This window comes from Neoarius graeffei, chromosome 18 (genome assembly GCF_027579695.1).
Source record: "Neoarius graeffei isolate fNeoGra1 chromosome 18, fNeoGra1.pri, whole genome shotgun sequence".
In the NCBI taxonomy this organism is placed as follows: domain Eukaryota; kingdom Metazoa; phylum Chordata; class Actinopteri; order Siluriformes; family Ariidae; genus Neoarius; species Neoarius graeffei.
This window is the reverse complement of record NC_083586.1, coordinates 21,349,020-21,369,217: the sequence shown is the minus strand read 5'-3', so window position 1 is coordinate 21,369,217 and position 20,198 is coordinate 21,349,020. Positions and strand designations below refer to the sequence as shown.

The 20,198-nt window shown below is 38.3% G+C and overlaps 1 protein-coding gene across 1 annotated transcript in view; it reads left to right on the top strand.

Annotated features, from left to right (window-relative positions):
* Positions 1 to 11,390, top strand: part of slc5a10 (solute carrier family 5 member 10) — a 107,403-nt gene extending 96,013 nt beyond the window's left edge. Inside the window, exons 12-14 of the mRNA XM_060898541.1 lie at positions 5,813 to 6,028; positions 10,490 to 10,580; positions 10,884 to 11,390. Of these exons, the coding sequence (XP_060754524.1) occupies positions 5,813 to 6,028; positions 10,490 to 10,580; positions 10,884 to 11,080 (504 nt within the window). The 3' untranslated portion in view covers positions 11,081 to 11,390. The remainder of the gene's footprint in view (positions 1 to 5,812; positions 6,029 to 10,489; positions 10,581 to 10,883) is intronic.
* The last annotated feature ends 8,808 nt before the right edge of the window (positions 11,391 to 20,198 follow it).

The window sequence follows — 20,198 nt, the reverse complement described above, 5'->3', positions numbered from 1 at the left end:
TGAAAACAGACTGTATCTTGGGAGGAAATTATGTCAGGATAGCTTTGTGTATAAAATCTATTTATTTATTTATCTTTTGCCATAGGAAGATATATAGATATATATAGATATATATATATATATATATATATATATATATATATATATATATATATATGTACATACATCATGGCATGGGAAACCACAACAGCTTGCGCCAATTACAGTGGCCCCATTGTACCAAATCTGCATGTCTTTAAATCAGTCTCTCATCTAAAATTTCCAATCACCGACGATATAGATAGTTTTCACTGACGTCACGGCATTCCGGGGAATGCCCCCCAGCCGCCATCTTGCAGGGCAAACAAAACGGACCATCGCCACTACCAGCTACGTTATCTCGGACGAATTTATTAAGTTATATAGTCAGTTTTCTAAAATAAAGATCAATGTCGGCAAAATCAAGCAAACGGAAGTATATGGATACATTAGATGACATCTCACGACAACGGTATGCAGCCAAACTGTCCTTGATTGGGGGAATTGACCCCTACGAAGTGGACAAAGAAGCATTTTCAAGTGACTATGCAGGGCTGCCATCCATATCGTACCCTGATATTGTGAACTATTTTGTGAATACTAAAAGCGCCTACACACTTGACGACCTCAAAGCATACAAGTCGCTGGAGTCATACAATTATTTTGTCTGTGGCTGGGTCCGTGAAGTCCACCAAAAACAAGTGAGAGCCATGTCCTAATTACAGCCAAGGTATGTACACATTGGAGTTTTAGAGCTCTCAACACTGCATATAAATATATGTGTGTATAATATCGAGTTGATTTAAGACAAATTTTACATCCATTAGTGGTATTACAGTACCATGTCAGTATAAACTTTGTAATATAATTAACTGGTATGTAGGCTTGTTACACAATTGATTGTTTATTTAAACAACTTACCACTTATAAAATGATCGGAGCAGACTTTGCTGTGTTTGGAAGGCTGAAAATCCTTGCGGTTGATTCTTGCAAGCCATAGATTTCTCCTTTGTATGCTGAGTTTCTTTGTTTGCTCGCCTTCGTGCTCCCGTACAGTGGGAATTCCATAAAAGCTCCGCTTGACGTCATCATCTGACCTATTACGACAGCCGTGAATGCAACAGGTGTGCACCATTGCTAGCTTTAAATAGTAATAATGTAACTATAAATGTAAATAATATATAAATAAATGTAACTTGCGCGGTACTATGTGTGCTCAGTGACCCGTACGGTAAGCTTGCCCCTCAAGATGGCCGCCACCAGGGAATCCCCGACTCTGTGACGTCATGTGAAAACTATCTATTAGCGTAAAGTAGGAATTTCATGAACATGACCAGATTGAATGAAGTCTGAGGTATTATTCACATGTACATAATATTATAGTATACAGAGTTCAGTAAAGTTGGAAAGATATTGGCAGATTCGAACTTCCGGGATCAATAACTCTTAAGTGAAACATTGTTAAAACACAAAACACGCATATTTTCAACCGTAGTAAGATAGACAACGAGCTACAACCTAACTTTCATCAAAACAAGCCATCCTCGAAGCCACACCAACAACATTAGTGTTTACGAGCAGCGTGCAGGGACCGTCTACAAAGTGCAACACCGAAAAGAGACACTACAAAAAATATTCAATAACTTCACTATGATACAGTGTAGTGTCACCAAACTCACTACACGCTTCATTGATCTCCTACAGATTGCACTACAACACTTGTATCATAGTGAAGTTATTGATTAATATTCCTAATACAAATTCCCAGAAATTAGGGGCGGCACGGTGGTGTAGTGGTTAGTGCTGTCGCCTCACAGCAAGAAGGTCCTGGGTTCGAGCCCCGGGGCCGGCGAGGGCCTTTCTGTGTGGAGTTTGCATGTTCTCCCCGTGTCCGCGTGGGTTTCCTCCGGGTGCTCCGGTTTCCCCCACAGTCCAAAGACATGCAGGTTAGGTTAACTGGTGACTCTAAATTGAGCGTAGGTGTGAATGTGAGTGTGAATGGTTGTCTGTGTCTATGTGTCAGCCCTGTGATGACCTGGTGACTTGTCCAGGGTGTACCCCGCCTTTCGCCCGTAGTCAGCTGGGATAGGCTCCAGCTTGCCTGCGACCCTGTAGAAGGATAAAGCGGCTAGAGATAATGAGATGAGATGAGAAATTCCCAGAAATTATGAAAAATGCCTTTCTTTCAAACCAAGTGTTGTAGTGCAATCTGTAGATCAATGAAGTGTGTAGTGAGTTTGGTGACACTACACTGTATCATAGTGAAGTTATTGAATATTTTTTGTAATGTCTCTTTTTGGTGTTGCACTTTGTAGACGGTCCCTGCACGCTGCTCGTAAACACTAATGTTGTTGGTGTGGCTTGTTTTGATGAAAGTTAGGTTGTAGCTCATTGTCTATCTTACTACGGTTGAAAATATGTGTGTTTAACAACATTTCACTTAAGAGTTATTGATCCCGGAAGTTCGAATCTGCCGATATCTTTCCAACTTTACTGAACTGTATACAGAGCCTTTGGTCACGAAAATATAATGAAAGATACTCCAAAATATTTATTATACAGTATGTGGTAATCCTGTTATATTGTCACAAATTACAGATTGATTGAATGAAGTCTGAGGTATTATTCACATGTATTCTGTGTCCGAGTCGGAAATCTCACCTTCTGCAGGCAAATCGTCCAGATACGGCTCAGAACGATAAGGCAAAATGCCACCCACTGCTTCGTCTTCATGTAATCCGACATGTCCAGTGTCAACCTCAAAAAGGGCCTCAGTTTCTGAAGACTGGTCAGAAAATCGCTCTGTTTCGTCGGCCATAGCTGCCTTGAAGGCCGAGCAGTCGTTCTGCATGTGACGTCACGGCAAATATGGTGGCCACTGACAGCGGCTTGGTGCTTTGGCCAGATTGACGCAGCTGCGCACAAAGAGTTTCGTTCTGTTGGTGGTTAGTTCTATCATGAAAGTGATCAGTGGTGTTTGTAGTTTTATTACAGAAACCTATTGTAGAGCATCATTCTGCTGTCAGGTGCCCTTTAAAATTAAATTCCGTACTGAGAAAAATATAACATCATCTCATCTCATCTCATTATCTCTAGCCGCTTTATCCTGTTCTACAGGGTCGCAGGCAAGCTGGAGCCTATCCCAGCTGACTACGGGCGAAAGGCGGGGTACACCCTGGACAAGTCGCCAGGTCATCACAGGGCTGACACATAGACACAGACAACCATTCACACTCACATTCACACCTACGGTCAATTTAGAGTCACCAGTTAACCTAACCTGCATGTCTTTGGACTGTGGGGGAAACCGGAGCACCCGGAGGAAACCCACGCGGACACGGGGAGAACATGCAAACTCCGCACAGAAAGACCCTCGTCGGCCACGGGGCTCGAACCCGGACCTTCTTGCTGTGAGGCGACAGCGCTAACCACTACACCACCGTGCTGCCCATATAACATCATGTTACCGTGAAATTCTTCATACAACTTACGAAGTCTTACATTGTTATTTAAACACCTTGTCAAGGAGAACTTCACCTAATCTTCTGAAAGATTTGATTTCAGTTACGCGGCACATCTACATCCAAGTCCAAGTGATTTGAATTGCAGTGTGATTTGGATGCGATTTATTCATATAATTTTCCTAAAAGCAGCCTTTTCGACATTATTAATGAACGTTAAGAAACGCTAGCAGAATGCTCACAGGGGAAAACCTGTTCATCCAATGGAAAAACAATAGAACATTCCGCTAATCCAGAGAGGAACACTTTTATATCAGGGCAGGGTGTTTTCTTTAAAACAAAACAAACAAACAAACAAACAAACAAACAAACAAAAAACCCAACAGCCTTTCAGCATGGAATGCAGGATGCCCCCGAGCTACAGAAGACAACATCTCTTTTCACTTCTCTGTCACTTTTGCAGTTTCACAACCTGACTGCGGTTTCAGCTTTGCAAACTCTCTACACAATGAATCACACTCTGAATAATTTACACATATGCATCCTGATCATGTTCGAGAAACCAAAAAAAGCCCCAAACAAAAAAAAAAAAAATGCACTACCACTAGTTACGAAGTTTTTTTTAATATTTTAAAATTGTATTTGTCAAACAAGAAAGTAATTTAAACAAAAAGGGCTAAAAACATTGTTTTTTCAAAAAGGTAAAATTTGATCTTAATGAAACGGGACACAGAACAGTTCCATGAGCGTTCTCGCATCAACTCCGATAGGATCCGGGCGAAGATCGGACTGATCATGAACGTGTATGATGCTGGACAAGCTAAAAGAGTGTTGGCTACATAATTCTATTCAGAGCATTTACACTATTGACATTTATATTACTTACTTTTATACAAACAACAAAAAATTGTATTATTTCTTTGACAATATTAGCTTCCAATCATGAAAAAGATTTGCAGTGCAGTCGGTCAGGATTAGTTTTGCATCAGGAAGTGAGTAATATCGTCATCACAGAGTATCTCTGAGAATTTATTCCAAGTCCGTCACTTCTGTAATTTCTTCCAAACTGTGCTTTCTTGCATCTGGAAAGATTGTGTGATTATTTACTGTCTATAAAATGAGCGCTAGACATAACCCCAGGTTATATCCTGGATATCACACGTTTGCATTACTTTCTGTGGGAAAAGACGGTTTTGTACGTTTTCTTGAGCATAAAGAAACCAGGAAGTGTTTGCTCATTTCTATCGTTTAAACCAAAACTATAAAATGGTCAAGAAGAACTTTATTTATCACATATACACTGAAGCACAGTGAAATTCCACTCTGTATTAACTCATCCGAAGCAATGAAAACACACACACACACGGGCAGCTATGCTATAGCACCCAGGGGTAAGGTGCCTTTCTCAAGGGCACTTCAGCCATTCCTGCTGGTCCAGGGAATCAAACCATCAACCTTTTGGTCATAAAGCTGCTTCTCTAGCCATTAGGCCATGGCCGCCCCACGTTAACCTAACCTGCATGTCTTTGGACTGTGGGGGAAACCGGAGCACCCCGAGGAAACCCACGTGGACATGGGGAGAACATGCAGACTCCACACAGAAAGGTCCCCATCAGCCACTGGGCTTGAACCCAGAACCTTTTTGCCATGAGGCAACAGCGCTAACCACTACACCAGCGTTGTGTGGCCACGCCCCTACAATAACTGCTTATAATGAAGATCAAAGCAATCCATTTATATTAAAATGAAGAAATTTTTTTTGTGTGAAAATCAATCATAAATATGACACATTCAGTCATAAACGTAAGTGTACTTTCGCTAAAATACTGTTATTTACCTCCGTCAACTGTGTTGGAGGACGAGATGTTTTCATCTCTGTTTGTTTGTTCCCAATGTAACTCAAAAACTAGTGAATGGATTTCAATGAAATTTTGAGGAAAGCTGAGCCATGGGCCGAGGAACAATTGATTGGATTTTGATGTAAATCTGGATATGTATGTGGATCCAGGATTTTCTTGTCTTTTCCCAATGTAACTCAAAAAGTAGTGAATGGATTTGGGTGAAATTTGGTGGACAGCTTTAGTATTATCCTAGGATCAAGTGATTTGATTTTGATGTTGATGATATGTGGCTTGGCAGAGGTATGGACTGTACTCTACTAAGTGCCCTTCTAGTTACGGGATTTATTTATTATACTGTATTTCTATTCAAAATGGTATAATTTAGCAATATGCTAAGCAACTACAGATCAAATTATTTCACAACGTAGCTACTTACAATAAAATAGTCTAAACGTTTAGATTGTTAAATTAAGGAAGTTGTTTTGTGTTTAGGGAGCATTCTGGGGTTTGATGGTCGGTCTGGCTGTCGGTGTCACGCGGATGGTTCTGGAATTTGCCTTCCCGCCCCCTCGTTGTGGCATCTTTGACCCTGCACCTCCCGTCCTGCGGCGTGTGCACTATCTCCACTTCGCCATCATCCTCTGTGCCATCACTGTCATCGTCACCATCAGCATCAGCCTTCTCACACCTGCACCCTCTGAGGAACAGGTACACGCCTACATCTTACACAATATATTATTATAGCTAACATACCTCTAGCTAGTTGTAGTAGTCAGTGTTATAGCAGCTTATGATGTCAAATGGCGTCATTTACATGAAGCACAACTTGTACTTTGTACAGTATTTTTGACACAACTCATTTAAAATACACAGGTTTCGTCTGACTGTCGTTTTTGTTTAAAGACAACATTACTGAAGCTGGATCTTAACAGTATTTTTTTTAATGTAAACTCAGAAATCATTAATATAGAAGAAGTGATGATGTATTTCTATTTATAGATGATGGACAGCTCATTTTGTGCAGTGTGAGGAGTTTGAAAGGTGTTTGTTTATTGTGGTATCACTTAGACCAGGGGTTTTCAAAGTGTGGGAGAGTCAGCCCCCCCTCATAGACCAAATAAACAACAACGCCCCCCCCCCCCCCCCTTACAATTTTTGTTGTTGCTATACTTAATGTTCCATTCGTATTTTAAAAAAATGGTTGTTGTGCACATTTTTATTTTTTTCTTTTACACATTTTAAACATCTGTGCTTTTTGAAAACATATTTTTTTTACACATTTAAAATATATGAGCTTTTTTAAAACATCTATTTTACACATTTTAAACATCTGTGCTTTTTTCAAACATCTTTTTTTTACACATTTTAAACATCTGTGCTTTTTTCAAACATCTTTTTTTTTACACATTTTAAACATCTGTGCTTTTTGAAAACATCTGTGCTTTTTTAAAACATCATTTTTTAAACATTTTATACATCTGTGCTTTTTTAAAACCTCTTTTTTACACATTTTAAACATCTGTGCTTTTTGAAAACATCTTTTTTACACATTGAAAACATATGAGCTTTTTTAAAACATCTCTTTTTTACACATTTTAAATATCTGTACTTTTTTAAAACCTCTTTTTTTACACATTTTAAACATCTGTGCTTTTTAAAACATCTTTTTTACACATTTTAAACATCTGTGCTTTTTTAAAACATCTTGTTTTACACGTTTTAAACATCTGTGCTTTTTTAAAACATCTTTTTTACACATTTTAAACATCTGTGCTTTTTTTAAAACATCTTGTTTTACACATTTTAAACATCTGTGCTTTTTAAAACATCTCTTTTTTACACATTTTAAACATCTGTGTTTTTTTAAAACATCTTTTTTTACACATTTTAAACATTGTGCTTTTTTAAAACATCTTGTTTTACACATTTTAAACATGTGCTAAAAGCATATTCTTTTTTACACATTTTAAACATGTGCTTTAGAAAAACACATTTAATACATTTTCTTTTTTAACACCTCACATCACCACAACCCCTTTTCTCGCCTCATCTTAGTGGGAGCAATGAGTTTGCTTCTTTGATATGCACAGGCGCCTGATGCGGGGACGCACTGTTGACAGGAATAAATGTATATCATCCTCTACCTGCAAGCTAGACCAGTACTTGTTTTTGATCAATGTTAACGCGGAAAAACCACATTCACACAGGTATGTAGATGTGAACGGGATGAGTACCTGAAGTGCTTTTTTGGAGAGGTGGGGGGACTCGGTCTCCACAGACAGCCAGAAGTGCACAAGTGACACTTCACTCATCTTTTTTTTGAAGTCCATATTAGAGTTCAGTTCGACAAGGGCCTCTTCCTCTTGCACTGTTAGTGCATCACTGGATGTCGCTGGGAATGAGAATGGATTTCTCACCCACTGATTTGCTAAGGTCTCCTCTCCAAAATACTCTGCAAACTGCTCCCACAGCCCCTCCAAATGCGCAATGATCACCTGTTGTACAGTGTCCAGTTACAGCCCTGCCTTCTCCACAACATCTTCCAACGTCGGGAACATTTCCACCGAGCCCCGTTTAACATGAGCACACCACAAGTCCAACTTTTTCCTAAATGCAGAGACTCGATCGTGTGCCAAAAAGACATGGCTCTCTTTGCCCTGCAGAGAGGTGTTCAGTGCGTTTATTCGGTCAAAGATATCAGAAAGATATGCCAACATTGCAACCCTGTTCATGTCCCCCATATGCTTCACCAGTGGAGAACTGATTTCGGCAAGGAATAGGAGCACTTCCTCACACAAATCACACAAGCGGGTGAGGACCTTGCCCCGGGACAGCCATCGGACCTCGGAGTGCAGCAGCAGCTGTTGGAAGTGAGCATCCATCTCATTGCAGAAGACAGAGAAGAGACGAGCATTCATGGCACGTGATTTAATTAGATTAACAATTTTTACTGCCTCATCCAGCACTGCGCGCAACTCTTTTGGCATCTTCTTGGTCGCCAAGGCCTGGTGATGGATGATACAGTGCTTCCAAACAGCGGCCTGGGCAACCGCTTGCACCTGCTTCACCAAACCACTGTGGCGGCCTGTCATTGCCCTTGCGCCATCAGTACATATTCCACAACAGCGGCTCTAGTCAATACGATTCTTCTGCATTAAATCATTCAAAGCCTTGAATATTTCTCCTGCTGTAGTGTGAGTTGGCAGAGGATAACAAAACAAAAACTCCTCCTTGACACTGAGCTCTTTAATATAGCGCACATACACCATTAACTGAGCACAGTTAGCGATGTCGGTAGACTGATCCAGCTGAATGGAGAAGAGAGGGCTCTCATGAATAGCATCCAACACCTGTTCCTTAACATCCGATGCCATGTCTGAGATGCGGTGCTGGATGGTGTTATCAGACATCGGTATGGCCTTCAGCTTGGCAGCAGCAGCATCTCCCATCATCACTGAACACATGTCTTTAGCAGCAGGTAAGATTAATGTTTCACCGATGTTGTGGGGCTTACCTGCTTTAGCTATGCATAACGCCACATGATATGATGCTTCAGTTGCCTTGTCATTTACAGTGCTAAAAGTATGAATTACTTTCTGCTGTGACCGCAGTTCATTTAGCCTCCTGTCAAAAAACTCCCGGGGCTTGGTCACCAAACTTGGGTGTTTGGTCTCAATATGACGCCGGAGTCGACATGGTCTCATAGCATCGTTAGCTAGCACCACTGCCACAGTGTGTTGTCTGCCAAGAGGAGCATCTTCAGATCCAGTCCATGAAAATCCAAACTTTAAATAATCGTGGTCATACTTCCTTCTTTTTTTGCTTGGCACAGACTCTGTCTCCTCACTCACTATAGCTTTAGGTACTAAAAATCGATCCATTTTGTCTCTGGCAAAGGCTAGCTGAAGTTCGCTAAATGTTCGCAATAGTAATTTATTCTGGTTTATTTTTCCTCACGTTGCGCCCCCCCCCCCCCAAAGAACTCTGGTGCCCCCTAGGGGAGGCACGCCCCACACTTTGAAAAGCCCTGACTTAGACGATAATTAAAAAAAGGATGTTATCATTATTGTCACATGTATGTTCCAGGACTTTTATTTTATCACATGTAATATGAGTACAAACATAGACATCAGCCATAACAACGAAGTTACTTTATTAAGAGTGCCCCCTTGTGGAGAAGCTACTTCTTGCTAAAAGTATGTGAATTCAGTACAATCTACCATCCTTGAATTGCTGGACAATGCCGTTTTCAAAGCTTATCCACAAGGGGGCGCTTTTAATAAAGTAACTTCATTGTTATGGCCAAAGTTACTTTATTAAGAGCGCCCCTTCGTGGAGAAGCTACTTCTTGCTAAAAGTATGTGAATTAGGTACAATCCACCATCCTTGAAGTGCTGGACAGTGTCGTTTTTCAAAGATAAGAAGTAGCTTATCCACAAGGGGGCGCACTTAATAAAGTAACTTCATTGTTATGGCCAAAGTTACTTTATTAAGAGCTCCCCCTTGTGGAGAAGCTACTTCTTGCTAAAAGTATGTGAATTAGGTACAATCCACCATTCTTGAAGTGCTGGACATTGTTGTTTTTTACAGATAAGAAGCAAGCAAATAATTTTGAGTCAAATAAAATTTTGGCTGAAAATTTTTGTACTTTTTTCAGTAAAATTCTATAGTAATGTTGTAAATCATGATAAGCAGTTAGGGAATTATCAATCACAGAGAAAATAAATCAAAGTTAACACTGCATTACCTATGTTGATTATTTTCCTACAACAGCACATCCTGAGGTGATTGATGCTGAGGGTTTTTGTCCATTTTTAGCTACATTTAATTTTGTAGAACATCCAGTTAGTTCTTGCTTTCAGTTAATAGCAGCTACGAACAGTCGTTCCTTTCTTCTCAAGAGTTCCTTGATGTTAAAAAGCAAAAAGGCAGCTTGTTACATTACCAAGGAACCTTTTCATGGTGGAAACAAAGCGCTGACACTGGAGACTCCTTCCATAATACACAGAGCATCCAGTGTACAAGTCCCTCTGAGTGAACTGTTACTATAGAAATGGTAACATATTCAACTTTCTGACCAATCAGATTTGAGAATTTCTCAGCATTCAGTGATGTATGCATGCTAATGAGGTTAATGTGTTGTAAGTGTTGTATGTTATTGTGTTGTAGATTCATAACCTCACCTGGTGGACCCTGAGAGGCAATACTGACAGAGATATACCGCTACAGAAAGTATCAACACTCACTCGGAGAACAGAGGGTAACACACACACACACAAAAACATCAGGAGGATCCCAAAGAATAGGAAGTGCTTTTAGTACTCGATTTTTTTTAGTTAATTTTGCTGGAAGAGAAAAATAAACTAAAATAAAATTACATTTTGTATTGTTAAGTAATTAGTGAACAAAATATTGCTTGTGTCCAAAATAATTCCTCTCATTCATCTCATTTTTCTTTTCTTCCCCTTTCCTCTTTTCACACCAAACAGAAAGCAATACTTTGAAGTGGTATTTTGCAATACAACGTTGTTTTTTTGTCTCTCTCTTTCTCTTCACTTTTTAGGTTGTGAGTCCATGCGAAGAGGGAAGTGTGTGCGCACCGCAGGCTTTTGTAGTCCTCGGCCTGGCCGTGGTGCACCTGGGACTCCGCCTCCCATGATTCGTAGCATGAGGGAAGACCCATTTTGGTCGCGCTTCTGCTGCATCAATGCTGTTATTCTCATGTGTGTTAATATATTCCTTTATGCTTACTATGCATAACACACACACACAAATTTCAAATGCAAAAAAAAAAGGTATCAGGTTTCTCAGATTGGACAGTCAGCTTTCTGGTTTGCATCATTTTTAAGTCCATGTTTTATTTGGCATGCTGATCAACTGGATTTTGTTCACACATTGATAGAGTAATTAGCTGATCAGGCAAGTTAGAGCACGAAACACACCATGACATGTTCATGCACCGACACACTCCATCATACATGCCAATGTTCGATCTCAGTCCACTATACATTATATACTTCTATATGCAAAAATATAAAATCAGTGATTTAAATCAAATACAAGTCAGATATGTGAGGAATAAATCACTTGGCGGGGGGGGGGGGGGGGCAGTTATAGAATAATAATCAACCACAGGGTGGTGTGATTGAGTGTGAACTCAATTGAGTGTGTTACAGCAACTTACCAACGATTACGATTTTTAATTTATTATTTTAAAAAAACCCAGCAGGTCATAGTTTTTATCCATTTGTAGTTATGTGTAATGTCATGGAACGTCAACAAAACAAGTCCTTACATTGTAGCATAAATTTCATCACTGGTTTCTGGTTTTTTTTCCTCTTGTGAAGGAGAAAAAGACCAAAAAAACCCACTTTTCCATTTCACTGATAAACCAGAAGCTCACCCAAATGCTCTAATACTGGAGACTCCTTCCATACATGTTTGAATTAGATGTTACTATAGAGACGATAACTAGCCGGACTTTTGTTCCAGCACCTTCCGAGCAATCAGAGTCCAGAATTCAGCAGCGTTAATGTGTAACTGTATTTATTGAATGTTATTTAAGTCTGCTTTAACGCTGTGTTCATGTACAATGAAATACCAACAACAACAAAAAAAAAAATCCTCCGAGCCCAGTGTTGTACCTGTGTTCACTCGCACCTGAAAAAATAACAACTGTTCTTGGTTGTGAAGCCAAACTTATGAACCCTGCTGCACTCTTTATCTAACTGTACTATCATGATGGTTCTTAATGAATAGGGAGATTAGACTTCTCAGGACGGGAAAAACATATGATAGGCAAATTAATCCATGGAATACATGATGCAATCTTTAGAAAGGGAAACGCAGATTTACTCACAAGCTCTAGCTTTTCTGAAAAGCCTTTTTATTTCATTGCCTGAATCTCTTCCATTTAGTCCTTTAATTCTTCAGCACTTTCAATAAACTACAGGTTAACTGCAGGTTATAACACACTGATGCTGAGTAACAAGTACTAACAGATAGTTACAGCAAGTAAAAGTCAGTAACATACTATAAGAACAGCTAATAAATGATAGTAGCAGCTAGTAACAGCAAGTAATAATCAGTAACATACTACAGTAACAGCTAGTAGCAGATAGTAAATGTTCGTAACAGCTAGTAACAGACAGTAACAGGTTATAACACAATGATGCTAAATTTTCCATTCTGATTGGTAGTAGCAGATAGTAACAGCTAGTAATGTATACAAACAAGTACTAGACAAATAGCTGCTACTAGCTGCTACTATTTGTTTAGCGTATTAAACATACTAGCATTACTATAGTATGTTTCTGTCCTTTACTTGCTGTTAGTAGCAGCTACTAGCATTTACTATCTGTAATGCTACTTATAGATAGTAAATGCTAGTAGCAGCTAGTAACAGCAAGTAAAGGACAGAAACATACTATAGTCACGCTAGCTACAGATAGTAAATGCTAGTAACAGCTAGTAAAGGACAGAAACATACTATAGTCACGCTAGCTACAGATAGTAAATGCTAGTAACAGCTAGTAAAGGACAGAAACATACTATAGTCACGCTAGCTACAGATAGTAAATGCTAGTAACAGCTAGTAAAGGACAGAAACATACTATAGTCACGCTAGCTACAGATAGTAAATGCTAGTAACAGCAAGTAAAGGACAGAAGCAGACTATATTAATGCTAGTTACAGATAGTAAATGCTAGTAACAGCAAGTAAAGGACAGAAGCAGACTATAGTAACGCTAGTTACAGATAGTAAATGCTAGTAACAACTAGTAACAGCTAGTAAAGGACAGAAACATACTCTAGTCACGCTAGCTACAGATAGTAAATGCTAGTAACAGCTAGTAAAGGACAGAAACATACTATAGTCATGCTAGCTACAGATAGTAAATGCTAGTAACAGCAAGTAAAGGACAGAAGCAGACTATAGTCACGCTAGCTACAGATAGTAAATGCTAGTAACAGCTAGTAAAGGACAGAAACATACTATAGTCATGCTAGCTACAGATAGTAAATGCTAGTAACAGCTAGTAAAGGACAGAAACATACTATAGTCACGCTACCTACAGATAGTAAATGCTAGTAACAGCAAGTAAAGAACAGAAGCAGACTATAGTAACGCTAGTTACAGATAGTAAATGCTAGTAACAACTAGTAACAGCTAGTAAAGGACAGAAACATACTCTAGTCACGCTAGCTACAGATAGTAAATGCTAGTAACAGCTAGTAAAGGACAGAAACATACTATAGTCATGCTAGCTACAGATAGTAAATGCTAGTAACAGCTAGTAAAGGACAGAAACATACTATAGTCACGCTAGCTACAGATAGTAAATGCTAGTAACAGCTAGTAAAGGACAGAAACATACTATAGTCACGCTAGCTACAGATAGTAAATGCTAGTAACAGCTAGTAAAGGACAGAAGCAGACTATAGTAACGCTAGTTACAGATAGTAAATGCTAGTAACAACTAGTAACAGCTAGTAAAGGACAGAAACATACTCTAGTCACGCTAGCTACAGATAGTAAATGCTAGTAACAGCTAGTAAAGGACAGAAACATACTATAGTCATGCTAGCTACAGATAGTAAATGCTAGTAACAGCTAGTAAAGGACAGAAACATACTATAGTCACGCTAGCTACAGATAGTAAATGCTAGTAACAGCTAGTAAAGGACAGAAACATACTATAGTCACGCTAGCTACAGATAGTAAATGCTAGTAACAGCTAGTAAAGGACAGAAACATACTATAGTCATGCTAGCTACAGATAGTAAATGCTAGTAACAGCTAGTAAAGGACAGAAGCAGACTATAGTAACGCTAGTTACAGATAGTAAATGCTAGTAACAACTAGTAACAGCTAGTAAAGGACAGAAACATACTCTAGTCACGCTAGCTACAGATAGTAAATGCTAGTAACAGCTAGTAAAGGACAGAAACATACTATAGTCATGCTAGCTACAGATAGTAAATGCTAGTAACAGCTAGTAAAGGACAGAAACATACTATAGTCACGCTAGCTACAGATAGTAAATGCTAGTAACAGCTAGTAAAGGACAGAAACATACTATAGTCACGCTACCTACAGATAGTAAATGCTAGTAACAGCAAGTAAAGAACAGAAGCAGACTATAGTAACGCTAGTTACAGATAGTAAATGCTAGTAACAACTAGTAACAGGAAGTAAAGGACAGAAACATACTATAGTCACGCTAGTTACAGATAGTAAATGCTAGTAACAGCAAGTAAACAACAGAAACATACTATAATCATGCTAGTTACAGATAGTAAATGCTAGTAGCAGCTAGTAACAGCAAGTAAAGGACAGAAACATACTATAGTCACGCTAGTTACAGATAGTAAATGCTAGTAACAACTAGTAACAGCAAGTAAACAACAGAAACATACTATAGTCATGCTAGTTACAGATAGTAAATGCTAGTAACAGCAAGTAAAGGACAGAAACATACTGTAGTCACGCTAGTTACAGATAGTAAATGCTAGTAACAGCAAGTAAAGGACAGAAACATACTATAGTCACGCTAGCTACAGATAGTAAATGCTAGTAGCAGCTAGTAACACCAAGTAATAGACAGAAACATACTACAGTAACAGCTAGTTAGATAGTAATGGTGAGTAACAACAGATATAACAGTAGCACTATTATGTCAGTGAGAACAGCAACTACCAACATTAAATGTAGCTAAAACTGGATATAAAGTACACAGTGTCCATCTTTAATGAATAAAAAATTGCAATCGTAGACAAACTGCTGTTGTAAAAGAGGAATAAAACACTTCAGGATGTGTTTTAAGAATATTTCACAACATAAAACATTAACGATAAGCTACAACTCGAATAAGTACTGTATGATGTAACAGTAACAGTAACTCCACTGATGATTGTTTTCCTATAACAGTGTTGTGTTTTATTCCTTACATCAAGCACACAAAGCCTTCAGTGCAGTGTTTTAAAGCTTACATGAAAAATCTGTTAAAAAAAAAGAAGTGTTATAGTTTCGAAACCACCACTGTGTTATGAGTCAGTTTATTCCAGTCACTCTGAACCATGAAAGGAGAAATTCACTGCAAGTCTGAACAAGGCCAGTCAGCCTCTGAGCATTTCCACACAGCGAGGCTCTTACAGTACTTTAGATGATTGACATCATGAACTTAAATTTTATCCACGTGGATTGATCATGCCAGGAAAGTTGTTTTTCAGTATTAAAGCATTATGTTTCACTGTTGGACCTGAAATACAGTGATGTTTACTCCAAAATGTTTTTAATTAATGGATGTCGCTTTTTCGAATGAAACTATGAGAAATGTTCCGAAGCAATTTCGAAAGCGTTGTTGGTGAAAATTGTGGTTTGTTGAGCCTTTTGGTTGTTCTCTGTCATTTCCGTGGAAGTGTGGAATAAAAACAAACAAAAAAAGTGATTAAAAACCATTAGGCAGCACACATTAGGAATCCAGTGTGTGGGTGTCTGGGTGTGCGACATCCAACTGATACAATCACATCACACAAATATGTGTCAGTTAATGAAGGGTGGAGCTGCTTGTGATTGATGCTTTTGTTCCTGTTTCACCGATTGCTTTATGCCTCGGTGGAAATTCAATAGGAATTCCACTTTAGTGAATCAACACGTGTAAATAGTTAACCCAGAAGTGTTACAACATAAACAGAGTTCATACAGAGAGTTCTCAAAGAGCTAACCATTTTCAATTGAATATTTTTTATCCGTTTATGCCTACTATTCATGATGTACATGATGGTAATATACAACTGGTGAAACACAATTGTACTGCTGAAATATGAGAAATAAGATTTGGAACATGTTAAATGTTTGTTGTTTGTGTTAAAAATGACAAGCAGTTATCCCTGACGTGGGGATGTAACTCAATGCCACCATCTAGAGCGTATCCAGAGTGTTTACAGGGAAAAAACAAAACAAAACAAAAATAAAAAGTTCATTCTTGCTTGTGAAATCTAAATTACTTGTAAGCTGAAGAGAAATGACTACTTTTCATGATTAAAGCAAATGAAATTTCTGTATAATGTGCAACGATTTTGTGCAAATTAACACATGATGTGAAGAAGATAAACTTTCCTTGCTACGTTACAGTTATTCCACTTACACACAACTTTCTATCTTTTTATATAGAGGAATTTCCTTCCATTATTTAAAATTAAATTTTAAACTCTGAGCAACATCCATCCATTATCTGTAGCCGCTTATCCTGTTCTACAGGGTCGCAGGCAAGCTGGAGCCTATCCCAGCTGACTACGGGCGAAAGGCGGGGTACACCCTGGACAAGTCGCCAGGTCATCACAGGGCTGACACACAGACACAGACAACCATTCACACTCACAGTCAATTTAGAGCCACCAATTAGCCTAACCTGCATGCCTTTGGACTGTGGGGAAAACCAGAGCAACCCCACACGGACAGCATGCAAACTCCACACAGAAAGGCCCGCATCGGCCACTGGGCTCGAACCCAGGACCTTCTTGCTGTGAGGCAACAGTGCTAACCACTACACCACCGTCCTGCCCTTCTCTGAGCAACAAATTGTACAATATTTACAATATTTAATGTTCAAGAATTGGCACTATTTCGAAGTGAAAATTTAAGTTAATCTATAACATTGAGTGTTGAATTATTTGTATGAAATGCAGATTTTCCTCGAGTCGCATGGCTGAAGTTGAAGCACTACGAAATTCGAAAATTCATGCAAAATTTCCTGAGATCCTCCTTTCCAGTTAAGTTATAGACACACTGTTACACTTATAATTTGTAATTGAATTTTTAAAAAATAAAATCTTAGACATTTTGAGACGAATCACATTGGACACACAGTAGAACAGTAAATATTGTTAATATTCTCCATACGTAAAGTCACTTCATAACACTTTTTACAAAATCCATGTGTATAAGGAACTAACACACTCAAACATTCGAAAATCCCTCATGAAAACACATTACACTTTATAGCAACTTGCATTATTATTACATTTAAGACATTGCAACAAATGAGCCTCAGTGTATAACATACAGCATGACTGACTTTAAGTGGGTCATTCTCCTCAGAACGTGCAGTTTGTGTCCCAGCTGTTTTTTTTTTTTATTAAATGAAGAGATTTCCTAATAAATATGTGTGTGAAAATAAAGACAATTATGAAATTCTACCTTGATAAGTGTTAGTTCTCGGACCCAGATTGAAAAATTTTTTAAATCCCCTCATCAGAGTCGTCTCACCAGCCTATTTTGGCTGTCCCCAGTCTTGGCTCCTGTCAAAAATCTTAGGATTTTTAAATTGAAAAGCACATAAAGTTAATCCAAACACTATCATTTCTCTAATATACTTCATTTCAGATAATATGTAGTCAGTTAAGTGTTAATTAGAACAAATTTCTTACTTTGGGGGTAAATTTTGCCCTGTCAATCAATTCCAGTGTCATTCCTGTTACTCCTTTTATTCCTGTTACCAGCTCACTAAACTCTATGGTTAGGTTGGTTCTATAACTTGCCAATAGGAGGTCCACATTCATAGTTGACCTTGAAAGTTCAATGGAGGGAGCATTTGAAGGATAAAGCTGGAGAAAGGTAAGTTTTCGTGTTTTTTTGATGGTTATATCAATTAGCAGTCATTACTGTTATGCCCAGAACTTCACAGAGACAATAGAAAATGTGGTGGTAAATAAATAAAGTACATTATGGAAGTGCCCACTCGAGGAAGCAAGTGACCAAGGATGCATGCATGTCTTGTAGTGCAGTGTAGCAGGGGATATGTGCAAAATTGTCATTCCTGTTACTGTCATTCCTGTTACCCTGCTATGGGTAACAGGAATGACACTAAGGTAACAGGAATGACATAAATGGGTGTTTATCGATTGTATCATCTGTAAGGCCATACTTTTTCACCTCATATTTCCAGTAGACCTAGACTGCTATTCAGATGTTCTGCGTTAGCTTGTTTTGGAGCAAAGTAGAATACCCCCACTTGATGTCTGACCAAGCTATCAGCCAATGGAAGGCTAAATTCCGTCGATCTACAGGGGGTTGAAACATGTTAAGGTTTAAGTTTTATTTCTTGTTTCATGATTCGGTGGTTTGCCTGTTACTTCCTTAAGTGATGCTATTTAAACTAATTCAGAAAGCCAGAAGTGGACTGGCACTGAGTTTTTGAAATTAAGTAATTTCACAGGACGGTGTTGCCAGTTGTTATTTTTTTCATTAAAAATCCAGAAGTGTTTGTTTTAGAGAATTTATTTGTGTTACTTGTTTCATATAGCTTGTGACAAGTTATTTTAATGAATAAATCTTTTATGTAAAATTGAATGGATTTTTTCCGCATTCGAACATTCTTAACACCCAGATAGGAGAAAGCCAGCAAAATAACTGTTCTGATTCACTGTACCCTGGCTTCCCCTAACCTACAGCTGCAGTTACATTGTAAGTATTATCCCAAATTATGACTTGTCTGTCATTCACTGAGAAGCATTGCTAAATAATGTAATTATGTCATTCCTGTTACTAACAGTCATTCCTGTTACCAAGTTGTCATCCCTGTTACCGCTTGGTTTTAACCCTCTCACCGAGTCTGTCGTAATTGTCAACTGTCATCACCTGAACAGAATCAGCCATCAGGCTAAGGCCTTTTATCCTGTAATATTTTTTTCAGATTGGCCATAGTCCAACCATACAGGGCTAATACTTCACTTTCATTTTTGTGCAAAACTGGTATTGGGGTGTAGTTAACTCAGCAATTTGCAGTATAGTGTTAAAGTCACTTGAGTTTTGTCTTTAAATCTGTTGAAGGGGACCAAAAACAAATTTATTTATGATATCTGTTTTAGAATATTGGTGTGCTTTTTGCTATGTTGTATCCTGCTCATGTCCAGTAACAGGAATGACCCAAAGTCGCCTACGGTCACTTTTGAAACATCTGTGGGAAGACATACATAAATTATTGAGCACTGCGAATGACATGTTTAGATGTTCACATGTCCTGTGAATAATGAGACATATACACTAGGGCAAAATATTTCTACTAACTGAACTGAAGCTTCAGTAAAAGAGATTGCACGTTCTGAGGAGAATGACCCAAGTACAACTCACAAATACAGCTTATAATGCATTATAATTAGGTTAGAATATGTTCTGTACATCAATAGCCTTAACTTACTTGTTCTTTGATTGGTGCTCTAATGTGCTTTGAACACTAGTTACGGTACAGTGCATTCTGTAAACAGTTCATAAACCACTGCTATAAATTGTGACCCGGTTTCATTAATAATTGTGTAAAACATCTTTTAAAATAGTTTCAAATGCATTTCGAGTCAGTATACATTCAGAGCAAGTGTTACCAGAAAACTGTGAAAAATTCCAAAAAGTGAAAAGGATAACTCCGCTTCAAATCAGAAGATCTCTAGGTAAAAATTTCACATATCTTGTGGCTGTATTATAAGACGTGTGCCTGTATTTTACATTTCTGTCTGTTGTAAAAGGAGGCAGATTTGATCCCTTAATAAATATAGTTTAGCTGAAGATACCAACTTCATATTTTGTTTGTATGCTCACGAAGACCTGCTCTTTCCAGTGATGTAATCATTTTTATGGTAGAATTTGTCATACATGAGCAATATGCATTTGAAATAAGGGTGCGAAAAGATTTTTAATTTTTTTTATTTTTAAGGCTCATAACTCAGAAAGTTTTATCTCTTTTAGACAAATACTTAGTTATCAAAACAGTCCTACAATATGAGAAATAAATACCAGAATTTGAAAGCTCTGATGTTTAAATGTGGAGAAACAGAAGGCCAAAAATACTCCAAAGCACAAACGAATTTTTTTTTTGACATAT